This window comes from Odontesthes bonariensis, chromosome 3 (genome assembly GCF_027942865.1).
Source record: "Odontesthes bonariensis isolate fOdoBon6 chromosome 3, fOdoBon6.hap1, whole genome shotgun sequence".
In the NCBI taxonomy this organism is placed as follows: Eukaryota; Metazoa; Chordata; class Actinopteri; order Atheriniformes; family Atherinopsidae; genus Odontesthes; species Odontesthes bonariensis.
This window is the reverse complement of record NC_134508.1, coordinates 30,780,767-30,803,573: the sequence shown is the minus strand read 5'-3', so window position 1 is coordinate 30,803,573 and position 22,807 is coordinate 30,780,767. Positions and strand designations below refer to the sequence as shown.

The window sequence follows — 22,807 nt, the reverse complement described above, 5'->3', positions numbered from 1 at the left end:
AGGGGCGTGACCCCAAATATAGCCGTCATTATTGTGTTGTGTCATTTTTTAATAATTAACGTAATAAACAGGAATTGGGAAAAATAAGAGGAACCTAAGAAAACTCGCAATGTAAGAATATGTAAATGCTCTTTTTCTGTATGATTAAAAAACGAAAAATCGAATTGATTATGACGTCATTGATTTAATCCCCTATGGAAAAAAACTTCAAAATAAAAGTGTGCACCGCAAAAAATCAAAGCGTATATTTTTGAGTAGATATCACACGTTGATTTACATAAAAGTTGAAATACGACACTAAACAAATATGTTTAAAATGTGTAACGCAAACTTAAACACAACCGAGAAAAAGCTCATTTAAAGGTTTGTTCTTACGGAGTTGTTTTGTATTTAATTTCCATCGATCTAGGCGCCGTTTTATTTTGAAAAACAGATACCGGAAAAGCTGGACGGCGCTTAGCTAGCGGAACACAAGTTCATGCTTATGGCGGACTTCCAACTGTCAACAGTCTAGTCATAGCTGGAAAAAAGAAATCCCTGTGACCCTTTGTCGTCTTCATTTGTCAGGTATGAGACTTAAGTCTAGAGCTGAATGACAAGTGTGTTCCAAACAATCGAAGTTGCTCAATTGGCCGGTTGCTGTTAGCTTAACGGGAGTTGATGCAGAGTTAGCTCAGCTCGTTATTCTGTACATCGGCGAACAAAGTTGCTGTAGGTGTTGGAACTCATCAGCTACTAATAGTTATTGTAAGACATTTTCATTCTGGTCAGCTATCCATCCAAGCAACGACAGATAATAACCGATGTTTTTCAATAGAGTTTGAGGTTGTCAAGACATAAAATATCCAGCTGGCTAACACTCGCTTTAATATCAGATAAACAAAGCTACGCACTGCCATCTTTTTACATATAGCAGATTTCCTCATTAACTGTATAATATGCGTTCGACATTTTTTTTTGTGTGCGAAATGAATGTTATCATGCTTTTGTATAATCCAAATTATTTACTGTTAAAGTACACTGTCAAGCAAGGCAGGTCGAGTGAGACGTAGTCAGCCAAGTTGATGATGGGATTTTCTGTTATGGAAGGTGCTCGACTAGTTCTAGAAATAGCCGAGATTACACCAAGTTACTAGGTAACGTGCAATGTGGTGCGTTGAAGGTTTGAACACTAGAATTATGTCACCGTCGCATATTCGGTTAAGCAGACGTGATGATTAAGATTTCGAGTGAATACCACTGACTTTGTTTTAATAAAATAGTTCCCTAATATTTATGCGACATTGCATGGAGAGCCAGGTTACATTTTACACTGACTGCAGAAGCTCAACCACTAAGTAGGTTACCTGCATGGAGTGTCCCTGGTTTACATCTGATGTCACTGGTTGCAGGTTGACTCACTGTAGCCAAACAAGGATCAAGTGTTATGGATGAACCATGAAGGCCCAATTGCAAGTCACAGGTACGTTTTTGTTCTATTAAGAACCTTATAAATGTCAAGTGTCAAGTGTTATGACTGCTTCTTAAAGTTTTAGTCTGTTATATTGCTTGGCCTCGGTTTTGGAATCTACAAGTTTATCAATTCATGTCAGACTAGTCACCGTTGTAATCTTTATTTGGAAAACATATTGTCCGAGATGTAGTTGTAAATTAATTTCATGCTACTGATACAATGATAATATAAGAATTCTCAAAAACGCTGCAAATAACCTGTTATGACCATCTAACAGCTCCCTATAGGTGAGGGCCAACGTAAATTACAAAGGGCAAGCAGTTGCAACAGGTTGGTTCAACTCGGTAAAGAAGAGGAACACAACTTGATCATGACCCAAGCATTACTAAGCAACAGAAAAAAACAAATGAGCCAGGCAAAATCAACAAAAAGAAGTGAGGCCACTTGGACCAGCCCTCAAAGGGATGTAGGATCGAGTGTCTTTTATTTACAAAGCTGTGAAAACAGCACTACAAATCCCATCACTAAAGAAACATAACAGAAAAGCTAAATCAAGAGTCACCAACACACTGCTGCAGCAGGAGAGGCGTGAGCAAAGACTCCTGCCCTCTCGATAACTGTTTGTCTGTAATCAGGTCTGACCAGCTTCACCCGAGCAGAAAACACAAGACAACATGAAACAAGGTCAGCTGCAGAGAGAAACATGTAACATATCCTAAAACGATACTGGTAATCATAAATTAGTACAAATCACGGAACTAAAATGGTGATTACAATGGATTTTCTAACAAAAGAATCACTTGGATAACAAATAAATATTAGACAGATGATAGTAAAATAATTATTAGCACATCCTGTACATATTTTTTTCCATTTATTTGTCTTTTCAGCTAATAATAATTGTATTGTGGTGAAAAAAAAAAAATAAATGCCTGAGGAGCAGGCAACTGAAATGTTGAGTTTAGCTTTAAGAGGTCACAGGAGTTAGCAGCTTAGAAAATACTCCTGAAGTGAAAGTGTTATCAAGTGGTAATATTTTTTCCTCCTCCTGATGAATTCTGGTCATATCTTTGTAAATGTACTTGTAATATCAGTGTGGTTCCTGGTGCTTCCCTATTTCTAGTGCTTTCAGCCAAGCTGAGGGAAAACAAAAAGAACTGGTTCGGTCCGAGTCCATATGTTGAGGTAGCTGTGGATGGCCAGTCAAAGAGAACCGAGAAGTGCAACAACACACACAGTCCGAAATGGAAGCAGGCTGTCACAGTGTGAGTACAATTGTTGTTTGTCATAACAGCGGAAGCCGCTGCACTTATGGACAGATGGCTTGAATATAAGATCATTGCACATGATGTTAAAGGAGAACTGCGGTATTTTCAACATTAAGCCTCTTTTCTGAGTCTTCTGCAATGTTTTAGAACCCCCCTCACCGCTTTTTTTAATTTTACTGCTGTCTCCGGTATTTGCCTAATTTTGATTCATCTCAACCTGCTTCAGAATGGCAAGTCATATGCATGTCCAAAAAGGTCCGTAACAGCACCATAAAAATCCGTTTTCAAAATCATCAACTTACCGGAGTGGTTACTGGTGTGCATTGGTAATCCATATCAAATTTCGTTGCGAAAAGTTGCTTCTGTCGTGTTTTATTTGACATTTTGTACTGGATGTTCGTTGATATTACTCCGCCACCGCTAAGAAAATAGTGCGAGCATGAACGAGCTGCCAAATAAAACACGACAGAAGCAACTTTTCGCAACAAAATTTGATATGGATTACCAGTGCACACCAGTAACCACTCCGGTGAGTTGATGATTTTGAAAACGGACGTTTATGGTGCTTTTACGGACCTTTTTGGACATGCGCATTACTAGCCGTTCTGAAGCAGGTTGAGAAGAATCAAAATTAGGCAAATACCGGAGACAGCAGTAAACATCAAAAAAGCGGTGAGGGGGGTTCTAAAACATTGCAGACGACTCAGAAAAGAGGCTTAATGTTGAAAATATCGCAGTTCTCCTTTAAAGATATTGATTTGAATTGAATTTGGAATAGATAGGACATTGTGTTTCCATTTCTATTTATGTTCCCAAACTAAATCCTTGGTTGTGATACCACTGGCTCAATTCTCAATTCAAGTCACGATAATTCAAAATCTCTCCAAACCTCATCCTCTGAGATGCACACATGATGTCCTTTGTCGAATAAGAACAATATCTAAAAATGAATGACTGCATCAAACCCCTCAAGTGTCTCTGTTTGAACCAACCTGAAGTACAGAGGTGATGACTCAACAAATCCTTTTGGTTATTTAACAAAAAAAAAGATATTTAGTCGAATAATAAACTAATTGAGTAAAAAGCTATAGACCGACAAAGTTAGCCTCTTCTCAACTATTGGGGGGAAAATAAATAAATAAAAATGGTAAATACTGAAGTTCATTCATTTTATTTCACACAAACCTTTAGTGTTGGTGCATCATAATCCTTTACTTTGCTGGTTCTTATAGTATCTGGTGATGTTCTCTCAATGCTACAGAATTGTGACTCCAGTCAGCAAGCTGATCTTTCGTGTTTGGAGTCATCAGACCTTGAAGGCAGACATCCTGTTGGGGATGGCCACTCTGGAGATTAGTAAGACCCTTAAGGATAATGACCTGAAATGTGAGTTTACATACATTTTTTTCTTCTAAGTAGCTAATTTTGAGGACTTTTAGTGGTGTAATAACTTTCCAATTTACCTACCAGCATCAGCCATTTGTGAACTCGTTATCATGCAGTGGTATCTGATAAGAGCCTGCCTGCGCTGTTATCTGTTATCTGTTGCTTGTTGTCTATGTTTGTAAAAGGTGCAGAGTATGGGACTAATATTTTTAGGCTCTCATGGTTGATTACCACAGATTACTTGGAGGTTGTCAAAAAACTTCTCACTGAATGGCTTATATATTTTTTTATTTTGTTAGCAAGTCGTATCCATTGCATATCTTACTGTCTGTAATGATTGTGTGTCATATTTAGCAAATTGTGCACGCTCTGTAGACGCTGTACTTAGTTGTTCTGTAAAAGTGCATATCTGTCTGTGTTTATTGTGGGAATGTTTTATTGGGCTGTGATAAGATTAACAACCAGCATGCATATTATTCACTCTGTTTCCTCTTCAGGGATCTTTTAAACGTATGACTTTCTCTGTGCTTGCAATTGGTTTATAGCTGATACAATGGCTCCTGTCAGTCGTGGTCAACAAGCACAAAACATGTGACTGCATAGTCTCATCTAAATTCTATGCTACAGACGCTTGCTTGTAATACCCCCCCCCCAAACATGGTTAAGTGCTTTGACCTTACAGAATGACTGACATTTAGTGTATTACTAGAGATGTATTACTAGAGATTTGTTATTAGATATGGTCTATAAGCAGTTAATTAGGTTACAACGTTACTATCAATTAAAAGTAATCAGTTACGTTACAGCGTTACCTATTAATAAAAGTAACGCGTTAGAGTACTCCTGCGTTACCAAAAAATTAAAAGCTGTTTGCAGCGCCTCGTACATGCTGCAGCTTAACTGACGCAGACACACAGCCTACTTTAAATGCACGGAGACGTCCTGACAGGGAATAACATCAGTCATCCAACCAAATTAACTCTGCAGGATAACAACAAGAAAGACAGTCAGTTACATATTGAAAATAATGTGCGTACTTCCACGATGAAAACGCAGACCTCTCTGCCATCTTGCTGGGGGTTCGAGACACTCACACACTCACACACACACACACACACACACAAACACACAGGTAATGTAGGTCAGCAGCAGGGCACAGACGCATCACAGCGCTGCGCCTCCGCTGACACATCCGCAGGTGGCACAGAACTGTCTGACAAAAAGCAGGCTGCAGTCGGGATTTTAACGGATTACTTTTTTAAAAAAAAATAACTAAGTTACTGATTACCGAATGCACGAAACTAACGGGTTACGTTACTCGATAAAAGTAATTGGAGTACTCTAACGCGTTACTTTGTAACCACAACACTAGATATGGTTTTCTATCTCTGTTTCTGTCTTATTGTTTGAGTCGATGTGTGTGGCATTTTGTGTAATTTTTGTCCCCTCCTTAGTATGTGAAGTGGTGCAGACGTTGCAGCTGTGCTCTGACAGAGACCCCAGGGATATTGTAGGTGACCTGTCAGTCTGTCTGGATGGCATGCAGGTAGACCCAGAGGCCTTTGCACATGCAGAGACAGAACAAAGTAAGGGACCACACAATAGCCCACAGCAAAAATCTGAATGAACATTTCTGCAATTTTTCAAATGAAAACATTTCAGCACGATTCTCCCTTTGATAATCATTGGTGCGACGTATAACACGTCTCACATAAAGTAAGTTTAATAAAATTGATGTTGCTGTTACATACTTCAACCACCAGGGGGCAGTTGCATTACATTATTTAACTGTAAAATGTTTCTCTTAGAGCACATTTTCCACATACAATAGTTAGTTTGATACGAAATTTAAAGTATCAACTGATAAAGCTTTTATCTAATAATAATAAACTTAGTGACTAAGTAAATCTTTCTGTTGTAATCAGTCACAGTAAAATACCATACATGAATCATGTCACATTTTTCTTGTCATTCTAGCTGCTCTTCCGAATGGAAATTCACGACAAAAAGGCAACACAGGCAACAGGTTTGTAAACTATTACTTTGAAGATCTATGCATGCTTTTGTCTTTACATCTTGTCTCTTTGGACTTGCAAAGAAAAAAAGGCTGCTTATAAATTGTCCAGTTTTTGGGAAAAAGCTGAAGAAATATTTTGTTACGTCTGTTTTTAGATCGAGCAGGGATACGTCTCCGTCCAGTGACTCGGATGAATGGGTCATCGTACCTAATGGTCATGCTGTCACTGCGGTCAACGGTACAGGTTCTCCCTCACCATCTCCAGGGGGCTCTGCTACTTCACGTCCTCCTAGACCTGCTAGACCTCCCCCTCCGATGCCAGGGAGACCTGCCGCCTCACCAAGTAGGAAAAGCATGTGATCTTAAACATTTCACAGTTACCAGATTCTCCATGTTTTTATGTACATTTTATTTTCTTCCATACAAAATTGCTATTTGCATGGCTTTATGTACTGACTGCAATCAAATCAAGTACAACTCTACAACTTAATTTAGACTCTCCTCCTTCCTTTCTATCACTCCTCTCAACAGCCTCTTCCAGTAGTTCTTCCCCTAGCGAACTGAGTGAAGCCCCAGCTTCTGATGGCTCCTCTCAGGCATCAGCAAACGGGTGTTCAGACCAGCCGGAAGAATCAGGTTCAGGTTCAGGTGCAGCGACAGCAGTGTCCTCACAGTCGGCAAGTGGCCCCAAACCAGGCGCTGCTACCTCAGCAGCTCCAGCAACAGCAGCTCCCAGAATCACTCCCATGAACAATGGCCCTTTGCCACCAGGGTAAAGAGTAACTCATTATGTATTGAATTTCCTATCTATCTATCTATCTATCTATCTATCTATCTATCTATCTATCTATCTATCTATCTATCTATCTATCTATCTATCTATCTATCTATCTATCTATCTATCTATCTATCTATCAGCCCTCACTCTAGCTGTAAATAAGTATATAATACTGCAGCCGTAGCAGTATTTACATTATGTATCTTCTAGATTTGTAGGAAATTTCAGTTTCTTAGTCATGAAATCCATCAGAATCTGTTTTGATATTATTTGTATTGTCTTTGCAGGTGGGAACAAAGAGTAGACCAGAATGGACGGATGTATTATGTGGACCACATTGAGAAAAGAACTACTTGGGAAAGACCTGAGCCTCTGCCTGCAGGGTAACAAAAAAACCAAACTGATTAATATTTCATTCAAAACGAATCCTAACATGACTAGCAAAGACTTGCATGCATATTTTTGGAATGATTTTGATTATTTTCCTCATATTATAGTTTCATATCTAACTGTTAAAGTACAGTTAGCCAGCTTAACACTGCCTGCTCTCCACTCTTCCTTCTGCAGGTGGGAGCGAAGGGTGGATCCGATGGGCAGAGTGTATTATGTTGACCACATAACACGAACTACAACTTGGCAACGGCCTACGCAGGAGTCGGTGCGTAATTATGAAGAATGGCAGCACCAGCGCAACCAGCTCCAGGGAGCAATGCAGCAGTTTAACCAGAGGTTCATTTATGGGGTGAGTGCAATGACCGTACTAATGTTAACTGAAAGGGTTAGTTTGGTTTCTTTGAAATGAGCGTGTAGTTGATACTTTTAGTGAAGTGGGTTAGCTGTGGTGTATGGATTTAGCTACAATTTCTTTTGGGGAAAAAAATTCTAAATATCAAGGGCCCACAAGGAACAGATGTAGAATTAATGAGAGGCGAGTAACTCTTATAGTTCATGAATTTTAATTGTACTGAAGTCTTGTAGCCTAGAAATCTAGACGCCCCTAGCGGCCGCAAATGGAATTTGCTCCGGGGCTACAGCTTTTTGCTGTACGGGTCTGGCTTGCTAGGCTAGAAGTCTTGTGTTTCGTCATATGTTTGTAGACTTAACACGTGTCCCATTTTTCTTCCTGGACCAGCTCCAAGACCAGCTTGCAGCCACAGCCACCAAAGAGTTTGACCCGCTGGGACCTCTGCCGCACGGTTGGGGTAAATACACTGACATGATGCGAGTTGCTGTAGTTTTTAGAGTGAGAAACTGTTTTTTGAGGATGGCTGTGATGGCAGTAAAGCGACACTGGTTCATGGAGAAAATGTGCTTCATTCCAGAGAAGAGAACAGACACCAATGGCAGAGTATATTTTGTTCATCACCCAACTCGCACGACACAATGGGAGGACCCAAGGACGCAAGGGTGAGTGTGTTGTTGTCACAGTGTTGTTTTATAGTTATTTAATATTTTGAGGAATTGACAACAAGTGCTGTTAATAAACTGTAACAATCTCTTCAGTTTTGAATTTTGATGTGAATAAGAATTTATCCTCCTCTGCAACTAAGACACAATTGAATTAGATTGCTCTTGAAGTGCATTTTTTGTGCATCAGTAATTTGTCTCTTTAATGGGTCCATGCACTGTATATGTATTTATTTGCTTGATTTGCTTTGCTCAGGCTCCTGAATGACAAGCCCCTGCCAGAGGGTTGGGAGATGAGGTTTACCGTGGACGGTATTCCTTATTTTGTAGATCACAACAGGAGAACAACGACCTACATTGACCCCCGCACAGGGAAATCTTCACTGTGAGTTTTGGTTAAAATGTTGAAATTGAATGAATTGAATAAAGCTGTGAGTTGAGCAGACTGCAGATTGCCCCGATTTTCAACTTGATTTAACCAGAATAGACATCACTGTCCCAATGAATTATTTAGCTGTTATGATGAAACTGATTACTCCAGGCCCACATTATTTTCATTGCCCTAACAGAGCTTAAAAAGGGATTCTCCTTTTATTAAATGCATTTGCAGCACATGCACACATTGCCAAAATGCACTTTTTTCATTTGCGAAAGTAATCCCTGGGATTGTTTCCACAGTGAGAATGGGCCACAGATAACCTACGTCAGAGACTTCAAAGCCAAAGTGCAATACTTCAGATTCTGGTGTCAGGTATGTGATTTCCTAACATCCCAGCACAATCAAGCTTTTACTGTATGCTGTTTACTGTTACTGTGCTTTTGTATCTTCCCATGTTATGATATTGAAATATACAGAGAAAAAAGTTCATGTATATGCAATTGAACAAAGTTTTGTAGTAGTATTTTTTTTTTAAGCATTTTTTTTATGTGTTTTTCACTCTTAGCAATTGTCGATGCCTCAGCATATTAAGATCAATGTCTCCCGGAAAACCTTGTTTGAAGATTCGTTTCAGCAGGTAAAGATACGAGTGTCCTTTCCCGTCTAGGTATACAGATTCAACAGCATTATCTCGTCACTGCATGTTGAGTAACTGATTTGACTCTTGGTTGGTGTTCAAAGATCATGAGTTTCCACCCACAAGATCTGAGGCGAAGATTGTGGATCATTTTCCCTGGGGAGGAGGGCTTGGACTACGGAGGTGTGGCCAGGTAATTCTGATTAAATTTGGCTTTCCGGGTGTGTCCTGTTCCATGACTAGTAAGGCTCGCTATGTTCTCACTTGTATATTTTTTTGATGGCACTCATGAGTCACAAAGTCTGTAATAACAGCTTGCGATTTCTCATCGAATTCCTTAAAACCTGTTTAACCACTTGCACTTGTTTTGTCCTCTGTTGTTATCTTTTTTAGGGAATGGTTCTTCTTGCTTTCTCATGAAGTACTTAATCCAATGTACTGCTTGTTTGAGTATGCTGGCAAGGACAATTACTGCCTTCAGATCAACCCTGCCTCGTACATCAACCCTGACCACCTCAAGTACTTCAAGTTTATTGGACGCTTCATTGCCATGGTACCTCTATGTCTTTGAACTTAATTGCTCGCATGATGAATTTGGCCTGCCAGGTTGAAAAATGTTTGTGTGGAAAAATCCATTTATGATGTCCATTGTCCAATAAATAAACGATTGACTTTTAAATTAAAACTCTAGTCATTTCACCTGCAGGCCAGCTGAAATGCCTTATAGCTATATTACTGTTCTAAATATATCCACCTACAGCACATTTTCCTCAAAGCTCTTTTTCTAATGCATTTCTTTCTTCGTCCATCTTTATTGTTTCTGCATAGGCCTTGTTCCACGGCAAATTCATCGACACAGGTTTCTCGCTGCCCTTCTACAAGCGTATTCTGAACAAACCCCTCGCTCTTAAAGACCTGGAGTCCATAGATCCAGAATTTTATAATTCACTCATTTGGATCAAGTAAGTAGCTCACGGACATGTGCGGGATGGGCAGGGCTTAGGCCCTGTGAGTCTTAACTGGTATTCGTTGTGGTGCTCCCTTGTTTATTTCAGTATATAAGGTGTTTATTAAGATATGTTGAGTTCCCTGTTGAAGTGTAAAATGTAAACCAAAATACATCAATATTCTTAATATACTAATTTTACAAGGCAGTTTAGGATTTTTGCCTGACCCCCAAATGTTTGCTTGGACAAATTAGGCAATTTTTTTTTGCATCAATTACTAATTTCAGTGTACAAACTATAAATTGGTACCGTTGGTCATTTAGCTTTCTTCGTGATTATCACCTACTTAGTCTCATGTAACTATAGCAGAGAAAAACACTGACATTTTTTACATGGAAGAGAATGGCTGTCCATGTTTATTGCCACAAAATTTAAACAGTCATCACCATGAATTTACAGGAGAAGAAAAAGTTGCAATGGAAGGAACCATGCATATGCAAATCCTGAGAAATTTGGATTGCCATATCCGGCAGGTCCTGCACATGAAGAACTACTCATTACATTTGCATAACTCAAATATCCTTTTATTAAGTGAGGAGCTCTTGAGTCAGCCATGGCACATGCAATCTGATACAAATCAACATGCATATTAAAGATTTCTTAATCATAACCGGTGACTGTTTGTGTCTTGTAGGGATAATAATATAGTGGAGTGTGGTCTGGAGATGTTCTTCTCAGTTGACAAGGAGATCCTGGGTGAGGTCACCACTCATGAGCTGAAACCAGATGGAGGAAACATCCAAGTAACTGAGGAAAACAAGGAAGAATACATCAGGTACAGTTGCATCCTCTGCTCCTTCTCCTTGTCACTATCAATATTCAGCTACATTAGAATTAGAATTAAAAAAAGTGTTGCACTACATTTTAACTCACTACTGTCACTCCTATGGTGACACTATTTGAACAAAAAAGTAAAAGTGATAAGGATGATTTCAGGATCGACTGTATTGTTTTGCTATTTTTAGGTGATTGCAAATTTCCCTTCCTTCATTATTTTGATTTACTTGGATTGGATTGTCCTCATCTGTCTGTATGCAGGCTGGTGGCAGAGTGGAGGCTGTCCAGAGGTGTGGAGGAGCAAACACAAGCGTTCTTTGAGGGTTTCAATGAAGTTCTTCCCCAGCAGTACCTTCAGTACTTTGATGCTAAGGAATTGGAGGTACAGATTACTTGACTTTTTCTCTATAACCTTTACAAAGCAGGAAGGTTTCATATTTGAGGCTGTACAGTTAGTTACTTTGATTGTCACTTGCATGACTTTGACACTAACGAGTCAAAAATCTGGTTTAAGTTCCCCAAACACTGCAGAAAAAGCCACATTGTGCCTCCTTCAAGGTGCCCTTGTCATTGCTCCATTTTCAGAGGAGTGAGGTGATGAGGGAGCAGCATGTTGAGGGCTGTTTATACGTATTGACTCACTGCAGAACTGTAATGCGCTAGAGAAAAACTGCAGTGGCACTTTGCTTCCCAGATTGGGCAACCATCTGTGAGAGGATGGGTCACTCTTTCTACTCTGACCCTGAGCACACAGGCATGGGAGCCCAGCATAAAAGGGAGGCAGAGCCACAGAGTTTGGAGTTAAGGGGCCACATCATTTTTCACAGACTTGGACCTTCTCTAGCAAGAGGCTCAGCCACTGCTTTTAGTAAATTAATGAACTGGTTTAAGTCTCCAATCCACTTTGTTTTTCTTGCAACTAAACTTCGCTTTTGGCATTTTCTCCCGTTCCTTACTCACTTTTGCTGTGTTTATGCAAAGGTTTTATGTAACTTACTGTCACCAAACTGTCTCTTGTAAATGAATTTAAAGAAAATAATTGTGTAGCTAAGATTTTATACATTTTTGGAAAAACTTGCATATGAAATGAGATCCATTTGAATTGAATTTTTAATCGTTATAATTTTGCTGGTTTGACTACACACATCTTTGATGTGGCTGTTGCACATGCGCACATCATACTGCTGGTTCTGAAGTTACAGCAATAACCGTCTACATAAAAAGCAGTCAATGTGAAACTTGCTGTGTATAACCTGCTGTGCTCCTTTTTTTTGTCTGAAGGTGATGCTTTGTGGGATGCAGGAGATAGACCTGGTGGAATGGCAGAGAAACACTATCTATAGACATTATGCCCGAAGTAGCAAGCAGATCCTTTGGTTCTGGCAGGTTTGTTCTTTTTTTTTTCCTCCAGAAGTTTTTAACTGAAAATAGACAGACTCTTAGATTCGTTCATTGACAAGCTTCTTCCAAGACTTCTTCCAAGCGAACTGATTTTCATTTGAACCCTTAAATACAAAGAGGAATTTTAGAACAGAAGCTGTTTTAGTTGTGAGCAGCAGCAAAGTGCTGTTCATGCGACTAGTTAGGCACACCAGAGGTCCGTTTCACGTAGCAGGTTTAGTGAAAACTCTGAGTTGATTAACCCTGAAATGAGGGAAACCCTGAGTTTTCCGTTTCACAAAGGGAGGTAACTCAACCCCGAGAAAGAGGGGTAACTCTAGCCTGTTTCACAAAGAGAGGTAACTTAACCTCTCGGTCAGTTACCGGAGTAACAGACTCTCTGAACCTAACCTGGTCGGGACCAGGTTTTCCTCAAGAAACCTCGAGTTTCTCTCTGTCTCCGCCCTCTTTCAGCCACACACGCCATTTGATTTCCTCATTCATTCAGTCAGCAGAGCGAGTTCTTCTACTTCTATAAGTCCATTAGGCACAGTAGGAGGCAACTTTTTTCACAAACATGTCCTTTTGTCAACGATCCCGTGGATGAAGGTGCAGCATTATTGCACAGAGAAATAAATATTCGTCGGAGATGGTTATCAGACCGCGCATAGATTTTTGCATTTAAAGACAATGATCTTTTTGAGCGGCACCATCAGAATGTGTTGGGACAAAAGAAAAAAAGACATAAAAGACAAATAAATATTTGTATGAATAGGCTTAAAAAAGACATATGCCTGTTATATTTTATAAAGGCACTCGTGTCTTGGGGGTGGATTCCCTCAGCCACTGCCCTCCCGTTAGAGGTGGCGGTGCTGGGCAGCACCCGTTGTATGGGCATCTGCCTTCTTTCTGTTGGCTCAGTAGAAGTCTGTGTTAGTTTAAATAGGCATAAGTATTTAACAGAAAATGATATAGATGAGAAGACATAGTTTATGTGTGTGAAAACAGCATTATGTTGGGAATAAAATAACTGCACAGTCAAATAGCCACTTAATATTTATTTTACAGTGTAAAACATGATCAAAATGAGGTACCTCCATGCCGAGGTCTCACCTGTTTGAACAATGTTTTTATATTTCATCTTAAACTGCTGCCAAGTGCGCTTCTCCCCTGCGGGATTGCACCTAAATGAAATAAATGAATGGGCTACCATTCAAGCAGTTTCCCTGTAATATTATTGTGATTGCAAAGGACTACATTTAAACTTACACTTTTGCTGCTGCAGCTGTGTTGCACTTATTTCTAAAAACGTATTGAAAGTCGCCTTATGAGCGCATTAAGATTTCCAATTCGAGGTTGGTGAAAAACGTAGCCCCTCCTCTTCCCCGTTGCCATGGTGACTCGTCGAATCGGGGCTCCATTGATGCTGGCTTTTTAAAGTTGTGGTGCACACGCAAAACTCAAGGTGAACCTACTCAGAGTTGATTAAACTCACTCAAATCAGCGTTTCTGGAACCGAAAACTCAGGGTTTTCTATCTCAGAGTAGATCAACTCAGAGATCAGGAATAGACTCAGAGTTGGTTGAACCTGCTTTGTGAAACGGACCCCAGGCATGAGTGTGTGATTGTAAACAGGTAGCAGAAGCTGAGGATGTGTTGCTTGCTTGTAGAAAATACTAAAAAGGATGAACAGCAACGGCCACAAGTGATACCAGAGAATTCTTTGTTTCGACGAATAACAGTTTGTGAAGTCAGTACATGAATGTAACGAGGTGGTGCAAGATGTTGTTATTCATGTTGAATCAACAACTGATTGTCAAAGCTAATGAAAGGTTTTGAGATGCAACTCTGGGAAGGACACATACTGTAGTGACTGATGAGATCAAGTAAGGAAGTTAAGTATACTTGCGTCCATGTACCAAAACAATTTTTTCATCCATCAAAACTAAAATGCGACTCCTAAATTTTCAAACTAAACCAGTGTTTCCAATGTCTCTATTTCTTTGTTCATAAATGGCTGGAGTACCTTAGGTGGTCAGCACAAACTAAGCCAGAGATATGCATTTTAGATCTGAGACGCGTCACTTTGGATGTTTTTTCTTGGGTCCACACAGCAAATGATCACTTCTATCTCAGCTGAAAACGAAAAGTGGAAGCATATTCATGCAAAATAGATGAGCAGAACAGTCAGTGATGTCATCACAACATGATCTCTTGGCAGTTTGTGAAGGAGATGGACAATGAAAAGAGGATGAGGCTTCTGCAGTTTGTTACTGGAACCTGTCGCCTTCCCGTGAGTGGCTTTGCTGACCTGATGGGTATGAAAAGTGGACAGACACACACACACACACACGGCACAGCATTCCTGCATGTGATATCAGAATCTCTCTTTCTAAAGTCGTTTTCTTTATCTCTGGCGAACATAGGAAGCAATGGTCCACAGAAGTTTTGCATTGAGAAAGTGGGCAAAGAAAACTGGCTTCCACGAAGCCACACGTGGTAAGACCTGTCTTCTTTTTTTACCTTCATACAGATGCCCCGCAGCTTCAGGCATTTAACACGAGGTCTGAGCCAAACACTCACACTAACAGATCTTCTCAATAGTTACTGACGCAACCTTTACTTTTAGCCGAGGATATGAGATTTGGAGTTGTGTAATGTGTTTATGTTAAAGTGCAGTACAGCTTGGAGTATCACTTTAGCAGAAAAGAAAAATCTTAGTTGGCTAAATCTTTATTGTTTGGTTAATTGGGGTAGTAAGGGAACTTTTTGTCTTTACTACCAGTTGCTTAACAGGCTGTGGTTCAGTAGTCAATATAGCTGCCATTAGATTTGAGCTGCGTCACCGGCCCAATACGAAGTCTCTATGCTAAAATCAAACAATTACAATTTTTTGTATTAGATTTAATTAGTTATCTAGTTTAGGCACTTTATAACTAAATTGAACTTAATGTGATGAGTAATCCAGTTACAACCACTTAATTAAAATCCAAATTAGTCTAATTTATTTGATGACAAGTCATGAAAAAATTGCCTAGTGAAGGAAACCGAACACACCATCCTGGGCGTGCGTGAAGAAACAGTGGAGAGAAAAACTCCCTTTTAATGGTTTGTAAACCTCCAGCAGAAGCAGAAGCAGGAAGGCCAGCCATCTACCTCGACTGGTTGAGCGCTGAGAGAACAGGAAACCAGCATCAATACACTAATACAATAATTTTGTGGCAACTGAGTGAGACTTAAATCCAGCGGACTTCTGTTTATACTCATTTCTTTTCTGTCTTGCTTCCATTTAGCTTTAATCGTCTGGATCTCCCTCCCTATAAGAGCTATGAGCAGCTGAAGGAGAAACTCATGTTTGCCATAGAGGAGACGGAAGGATTTGGACAGGAGTAACGCAACAAGAGCAGGACCTGTTGAATGGAACAGAGCAGCGATGGGCTTGGATTAGCTACGTCCATTGTAGGAAAACAGCATATTTCTCCCTGCAGCACAGAGAAATTTATGATCTGGTAGAGATCGTCTGTGTCAATAGCATATTCATGAAAAAAAAATCAAAGCTGTCCGGTCGTATGACTCAAATGTCTGGTCGTATGATCCGTGAATCGTCCTCCCCATGTTTCAGCTCTCACCTGTATGATCTGTTCCTTCCTAATCCAGCTGCTCTCACTGGAGATGAAAGTGACGCCTTCTCTCACTCTGTCATGTCTGCACTTGCTGTATGTTGAGCAAGGACACGCTCTACACACGCAACAGTGATTCTTTCCAGTAATCATTTCGTAAGAGCCCCCTCATCAGGTCTATGCACCAAAATAATGTGCGAGTAGAGAAAGATGTTTGTGCATTTTGACTTTCAATATGAATATTAACAACTAAAATCAACATCAGAGTTCTTTGTGATTTTGGGTCGTAGAGACTTTTTATCTTTCTGTTAATGAAAGGATGAATTAATGGATATTTTTTTGTAATAGCTGACTGTACTGACTCTTAAAGCACATGCAGAAATTTTTAATTAACTTTGATCAATGTGATTATGCTAATTGCAATAATACTTTCTCTTGTTTTCAGGTTTATTTCGTAACTTTATAATGAGTTAAAACGTTATACTAGTTTGCACATGGTTATGAGATTGTTGTGATTGTTCTTAAGAAAGGCTATTTTTATGTGCAATAGTTTTGTAGAAAAGACTTTTGCCTATGATAGAATCAAACAGCAATTTGTTTGATTTGTGTTTTTTAAGACTTTGGCAAGATATAGTGTTTACTATTGATTTCAGTTTCATTGCGAAGTAGAGAACATTTGCATACGTGCGAGTTCATTGGGTGAGGCTGCTTTGGAAGTAATTTGATTTGACAAATTTTGCCTTCACATAACAGTCACTGCTGTAAATATCAACGTATTAGGCTATGAATGGTCACCTTATTTTCAAACACGGAGACAGAAACTGTGATGTTTTTTTCTTGATGAGTGTGAGCTGTTTACTGATGACGTGGGAGCATTAAGATGTAAAGATTTGTTAGATAATAACTCCCACTGAATGGTAGTCAGTTCCCTGTGCAAACGGAAATATGCTGAGAACTTAGAGCCACTCCTAAAAAATCCTAAAAACGTAATCTTTTAGGTGACTAATCCCATTGATGTAAATACACTTCTTGAACTATTAAAAGAAAAAGATATTTCAGTGCATATAGATTATCCTGGGAGTGAACCCCTTCGAGTTGCAGGCCAGACGGGAATTGACAAGGGTTTGAATTTAAATGACAAATGAGAATGGACCCTAGTTTTTCGGGGTGTCAGGATTTCAAATTTTTATATTGCGTTTCTGACCCTCCAAAAGTTCTGTCAACTTTCAACTTTTTATTTTTATCACACACAGAAAGAAATATTGTAGAACCGAGCTCTCAATGGAGTTTCATTCATTCTGTTTGTAAGCCTTTTAACTGAAGTCTTGAAAGTCTCCAGAGTGAAGGCTTTCCTACTCCATGTCCATATGCACTTTTTAATCCATCGTCTGACAACACTGTTAAGCACAGAAGGCTCGCACACTCAATCTGATGCATTTTATTAATCCACCTCTTGTGAAAATTTGTGGTACGAGGCAACATGGAGCCGCCGCGCCGTGAGGATGATTTTGTTGTTTTCTCACTGCTTCAAAGTAGAAAAAAAGTACTGTGTCCATCCATCATTAATAACAGCTGATAAAACAACTGTAAAGGTTATCCCCATTGTTTCCATGTGTGTTTTTAGTAGTGTGGTTCGATACTCTGCTGTTAATACTGGAACCACCTGTTAAAAAGAAGACCACCTAATTCCAGGATTGAACGGACCCCGTATTCTTCACTTAGTGCTTGCTACCTGGGAAATTTTAAATCTTGCTCTTGATTTGTTCATTTTTTAGATGTTTATTTTAGATTGTGGCAAGAAGGTTTTCATAATCCGGTAATCCATTTCAAAAGATCTGTTTATCAGTCACAGGGAGAGGGACGCAGGCTTTTAGTCGCTTGACTTGTTATTTCTTCGGAATCTTTTGTGTATGCACGCTGTGAGCGGGAATGACACTTTGCCCATGGCAAGGCAAGCCATTTCAGAGAAGGCTACTGATGGCAACAGATAAAATTGAGTGGCAGATGAATGCCAGAATTAATGTGACAGTCTGAAAGGGTTTGATTCAACGTGCCTGTTGGCAAAACTGACTTGTCCTTATTCACAGTGTTGTTACTGTGCACCTATTCGAGCTCTTGTTGCAGAATATAGGCAGATCAAAATTTGTAATGTGATCTATTCAGATAGCTGTCCAAGCTTTTATTGATGATGATATGTGCATAGGCAGTGTGGTGTAAGTTTTGTGTCCCACATACCTGAAAGAAAAAAACAGTTTCAGCAAATTCCCTTTAAGATGCCCTCTAAAATAAAAATAAAAAAACAACAGCTTTTACCTGCGAGTTTACTCTCTTATGAATCATTTCTCGTTTTACAATCTCAGTACAGGTAGTAGATGTAAAGATTCTGGTTGTTAGTACTGGACTAACCCCTTTTTCACCGTTTCACCTCACCTTCACATAACAATTTATTGCTCACATTATTTTCATCTCTGTCCGGTGCTTCACGTCATTTCCCATGTATTCCCTTACTGGTAATTCAGTTAAAGCACAACTTACTGATTGTGTAGCTACTGGTGTGCAGACTAATTAAGAGTATAACATGAAACAATGTTGACTTAAGTATTTTTACATGTTAAAACTCATTAACTGCACATTTACACACAAGCTGGTTGAATTACCCACTTCTACTCTTAAAACCACTATGTTCCAGACAAATATATAGAAATTTCCAAAAAAAAAGTATTTTAGTTTTATTGATTTAATTGCAACTCATTGTTATTAGTGTGATCACTGTTTTTTTTTTTTTTTTTTCTTTCAAGCTCTACTTTTTTTGATGAGTGGAAGTCAATGAGTGAATACTATTTATTTTGATTGCTTTCATGTAACAATGGTCTGGATTGATTGAGACAGAAAATAATAAAATGGTGAAAACACTTGAAGTGTGGCATACATTTTTATACTTGCACTGCAATAGCTACCACACATTTCAGTCTTCATTGAATATTCTTCTCTTAAACAAATAATGCAAGAATTCTTTAGGATATTGTCCTGTTTCGGTGTCAAAATTCTGACTTGTGTTTCACATCTTTAAGTTGGTGCAGTATCCTACGCATGCCAAGTTATTTGTACATCATTTCGCGTATATTACCAGTGGTCACCAGTTGGAAGCCTCACAAGGATTCATCATCATCATCAGAAAGTAGCTGTTCCCAGTGGTGTGGTGATCAGAGAAGTGGGCATACTCATCATTTCCAGCCTGATTTCTTTTCTTTTTTTCTTCGGCCTGTTCAGCAAAGGAGAATTCACTGTGCTACAAATGGTGACGTGTAAGAGTATTCTGATATTTAGTTGACCCAAATGGACCTGCAGTATTTGCACATTGTCACATATCTTCTGCTTTTTGACGGAAAGGACCAAGTATCGGTATGAAAGTAGTGCCATATCCCAACTAACCTCGTCCAGTGAAAGCAACTACTGGTCAATCTGAGGCAAAGAAGGGCAGGTCATATCTTTGCCTTTCGGAGAAAAACAAACTGACTTGCAGCACACTGCTAAATGTGATGTACTCCATAGGGTATGTAGAGCATATTGTTTATCATACTTGGCAAAATAAGTGGGTTTACTCCACATGCTCTGCGCTATGCAAGTGGTTGTACCCCGTATCAAACTAACTCTGTGGGAGAGTAAGTTAGGGAAAAGTATTAGAAGTAACCACAAAGATGTCATAATATATTCAAATCTACATCTTCATTTATTTAATTTTTTTGTCATTTGTTTAGAATAAAATGCAGTCATTGCATTAATGATTGTATGACAAGATCATTTGGTGTTGATACATCATGAAACAGTTGTGATATTCTATTTTTTACACTTTTTTAAAGCTAATTTTCAGTCTTCATTTGAGGCAGCAACTCGCATCACTTAATAAGAAACATAGGGAACTTAGTATGTCTGGTAGCTTTACTGTTGAATTGCCACAAGAAAACTATACAGTCATTTGTCTTTTGCGCACAATGGCATGTAAAACATAGTTTTCACATTAGATTATATTTACATCTACGTGTGTGCACTTTTAATGTGTGTGCACGTGGTTTTGAGTGGTGCCAAAAACATAATTTTTCTTTACTTTTTCCTTCAGACATACAGGAACCTTTATTACGGAGCCGACCGACGGTGCATTTTAAAAGGGACACGTCCAGCATTTATTTGTGTTCTCTCGCTTCCATTGGCAGACATGGCAGGTCCTGACCTGATAAGAACTCTCTTGTATACAGTCAATAACCTTCTGCAGCAGGAGAAATACAAAGCAGCCTTGGCAGTTGTTAAAGGATTCAGAAACGGCGCCGTGTGAGTGAACACAGTTTTTTGAAAGTGGCGAGCTAGCTTAGCAGCGCTAGTGAACGGACAGCTAAAGCTGCTAGCAGCTCTTTGGCTAATCAGCTGTAGCACTGGAGGAGTTATGAACTTGACCGGCCGTCTTTAGTTATACTGCGTATCTGTGGTCCAGAGACACCGTGATAATTGCAGCAAATGCCATTAGCAGCTGAAGATCGTAATGTTCTAAAACAGCTGACAATGTTTGACTGTTTAAAGCCAGTTGCGTCTAAGTTTCTTACAATAAAATGTTTATCTCTCAGATATGGGGCCAAGATCAGAGCACCACATGCCCTGGTGATGACGTTTCTGTTTAGAAGCGGCAGGTAATTAACTATTATGTTTTTCTTTTCTTTTCCTGCAATCAATTTCCTGCAATTACACGATGCTTTAACATTTTCTTATCGATCTATTAGTCTGAAAGATAAACTCAAAGCCATTTTGAAGGCCACCTATACACACTCTCGGAACCTGGCATACTTTGTGTTTACATACAAAGGACTACAGGCCTTACAGCAGAAGATCCAAGGAAAGACTTTACAGTCTCACTCCTTTCTGGCTGCTTGTGTTGGAGGATGGTTAGTGTTTGGAGACAACAACAACATTAACAGCCAGGTACAAACATCTGTTGTCATGCTCCCTTTCGTGTTGGCCCTTGAAATTTGTTGACAGCTCTTTACTTCTCATTCCAGATCAACATGTACCTGCTGTCCAGAATCCTGTTTGCTTTGTCTCGGCTGGCAGTGGAGAAAGGATTTATCCCTGCGCCCAAACAAGATCCTTTCCCGCTCTTTGCCACGCTGGTTTGGGGCATTGTCCTGTGGCTGTTTGAGTATCACCCACACACTCTACAGCCCTCGCTGCAGTCCTCCATGAACTACCTCTACCATGACAGCAATGTGTGGCATGACATTTCGGACTTCCTTGTTTATAACAAGCCAAGGACCACCACTTCTCAGAAATGAAGCTTTACATTTTTTATGTAAATATACTCTATGATGCGATCAATGCATTATGATTCTTTTTTTTATAATCGCTAGTCCAAAACCTTTTTAAACCCTTTTCTCTGGGATCATTGTCCGTGCTGTATAAAGTTTAACATTTTTAATTCATAGACTTAGTTATTTATGTCTCAAATTGTACAATATTTCCAGCTTAAGAACACAATCAACATGCTTCAAAGCACTGCTTTAAAAATACCAGATGTATGTCTACCTGAAATCATTCTTTTATTTTTTTAATATTTTGATATATTAATATTTATGATTAAAAAGTTGTGTGAAAAAATATTATTTGTAAAACAGCCTGAATAGATGTTTCTGTTAATTTAAAAAAAAAAAAGTTTGTATTAGTATTATATTCAGCTGATGTGGTTGATAAATAAACAATATTAATCACTTAAAGCACATCCTCAGCGATCCGTAATGAATCCTTAATTAATCAAACATACTTAGATAAAAGAGTAAAAATGGCTGTAACTGAAGCTGTCATTTTATCAAGTTTTCTGTGAGTCTGATTCAGTCTCATTAATGTAATACAACACTTCAGCACTTTCAGAGATGATATTCAGAATTGGACTTGAGAATGAATCGATGCATCCGTCACACTACTGTGAACTCTTCTTGGTACAAAAGAAGTACTGCGTGTGTGTGTGCGTGTCAAAGGTTTCATTAATCTACACTAAGTGCCTGAAGGTGTGCCATTATTGTATCATTTAAGGTGAGTTGAATCAAATCTTGTTTTCAGTTCAACCTGTTTCCAGTTGTTTTCTTTGAAAGGCTGACTCATTATTTGTCAACCCTCCACTGAAAACTTCATCAGTTCATATGTCAACCCTGACGTGAACGCATGCAGAAAGTGTATACTGTAGTTGTACTTTGCAAAATGTGCCATTAATGGTTTGTTAACCATTTTTATATTGAAGTATGCACTTAACTGTGTAATTGAGTTAATAGTTTGAGTATCTGTGGTCTTAAAGACCTTTCCGACACATTTGAGATGTACTAGGATGGAATGTTTTTTCCATGAAAACTTCAGTCACTTTTAATAAATTTTCAAAGTGACAGTATCACTTGCTTTGAATAAAATCCAGAATTTGGTTGCAGTTACACCTAAAACTCTGATCATACGTAAGCACAGACAACAGAAGCAGAAACAATCTGGAAATGGGCTTCCTGCCAAGCTGAATCATACTGCTGTCATCAGCTGCTGCTGTCATCGGCAGGGCAGTGCCAGTAGAAAATATGACAAAAGTTATTGTCATCTACACTGAGCGGAGTAGAACTTTCATGGTAATATGTCTGTAATGCTTACTGTAACAGCTCCCTTACACCTCAATCATGAAC

The 22,807-nt window shown here is 39.1% G+C and overlaps 2 protein-coding genes across 3 annotated transcripts; both read left to right on the top strand.

Moving 5' to 3' along the window:
• Positions 1-443: 443 nt before the first annotated feature.
• itcha (itchy E3 ubiquitin protein ligase a) lies at positions 444-19,027 on the top strand. Of its 2 annotated transcripts, none has more exons than XM_075461534.1 (24): positions 444-567; positions 1,392-1,462; positions 2,577-2,718; positions 3,983-4,107; positions 5,562-5,693; positions 6,085-6,133; positions 6,280-6,467; positions 6,656-6,896; positions 7,190-7,285; positions 7,470-7,644; positions 8,035-8,104; positions 8,225-8,309; positions 8,566-8,694; positions 8,988-9,060; positions 9,254-9,325; positions 9,430-9,518; positions 9,719-9,878; positions 10,154-10,287; positions 10,967-11,107; positions 11,371-11,491; positions 12,391-12,495; positions 14,711-14,807; positions 14,916-14,988; positions 15,783-19,027. In XM_075461534.1, the coding sequence occupies exons 2-24, from the start codon at positions 1,438-1,440 to the stop codon at positions 15,880-15,882; spliced, it is 2,622 nt and encodes an 873-aa protein (XP_075317649.1). In that variant the 5' UTR covers positions 444-567; positions 1,392-1,437; the 3' UTR covers positions 15,883-19,027. The 2 variants fall into 2 exon arrangements, with proteins under 2 accessions (XP_075317649.1, XP_075317648.1); XM_075461533.1 differs by having other exon boundaries at positions 6,620-6,896.
• Positions 19,028-20,284: 1,257 nt separating this feature from the next.
• Positions 20,285-22,463, top strand: pxmp4 (peroxisomal membrane protein 4). The gene is made up of 4 exons (XM_075462212.1): positions 20,285-20,435; positions 20,726-20,788; positions 20,879-21,077; positions 21,155-22,463. The coding sequence occupies exons 1-4, from the start codon at positions 20,323-20,325 to the stop codon at positions 21,425-21,427; spliced, it is 648 nt and encodes a 215-aa protein (XP_075318327.1). The 5' UTR covers positions 20,285-20,322; the 3' UTR covers positions 21,428-22,463.
• Positions 22,464-22,807: the final 344 nt, after the last annotated feature.

Bases quoted from the DNA above. Each gene is read 5' to 3' on its own strand.
- itcha (XM_075461533.1), top strand. From the start codon at position 1,438: ATGAAGGCCCAATTGCAAGTCACAG. The intron at 5,694-6,084 runs GTAAGGGACCAC...TTGTCATTCTAG, and splicing joins ACATGCAGAGACAGAACAAA to CTGCTCTTCCGAATGGAAAT. The intron at 8,695-8,987 runs GTGAGTTTTGGT...TTGTTTCCACAG, and splicing joins CGCACAGGGAAATCTTCACT to TGAGAATGGGCCACAGATAA.
- pxmp4 (XM_075462212.1), top strand. From the start codon at position 20,323: ATGGCAGGTCCTGACCTGATAAGAACTCTCTTGTATACAGTCAATAAC. The intron at 20,436-20,725 runs GTGAGTGAACAC...TTTATCTCTCAG, and splicing joins GGATTCAGAAACGGCGCCGT to ATATGGGGCCAAGATCAGAG. The intron at 20,789-20,878 runs GTAATTAACTAT...TCGATCTATTAG, and splicing joins TTTCTGTTTAGAAGCGGCAG to TCTGAAAGATAAACTCAAAG.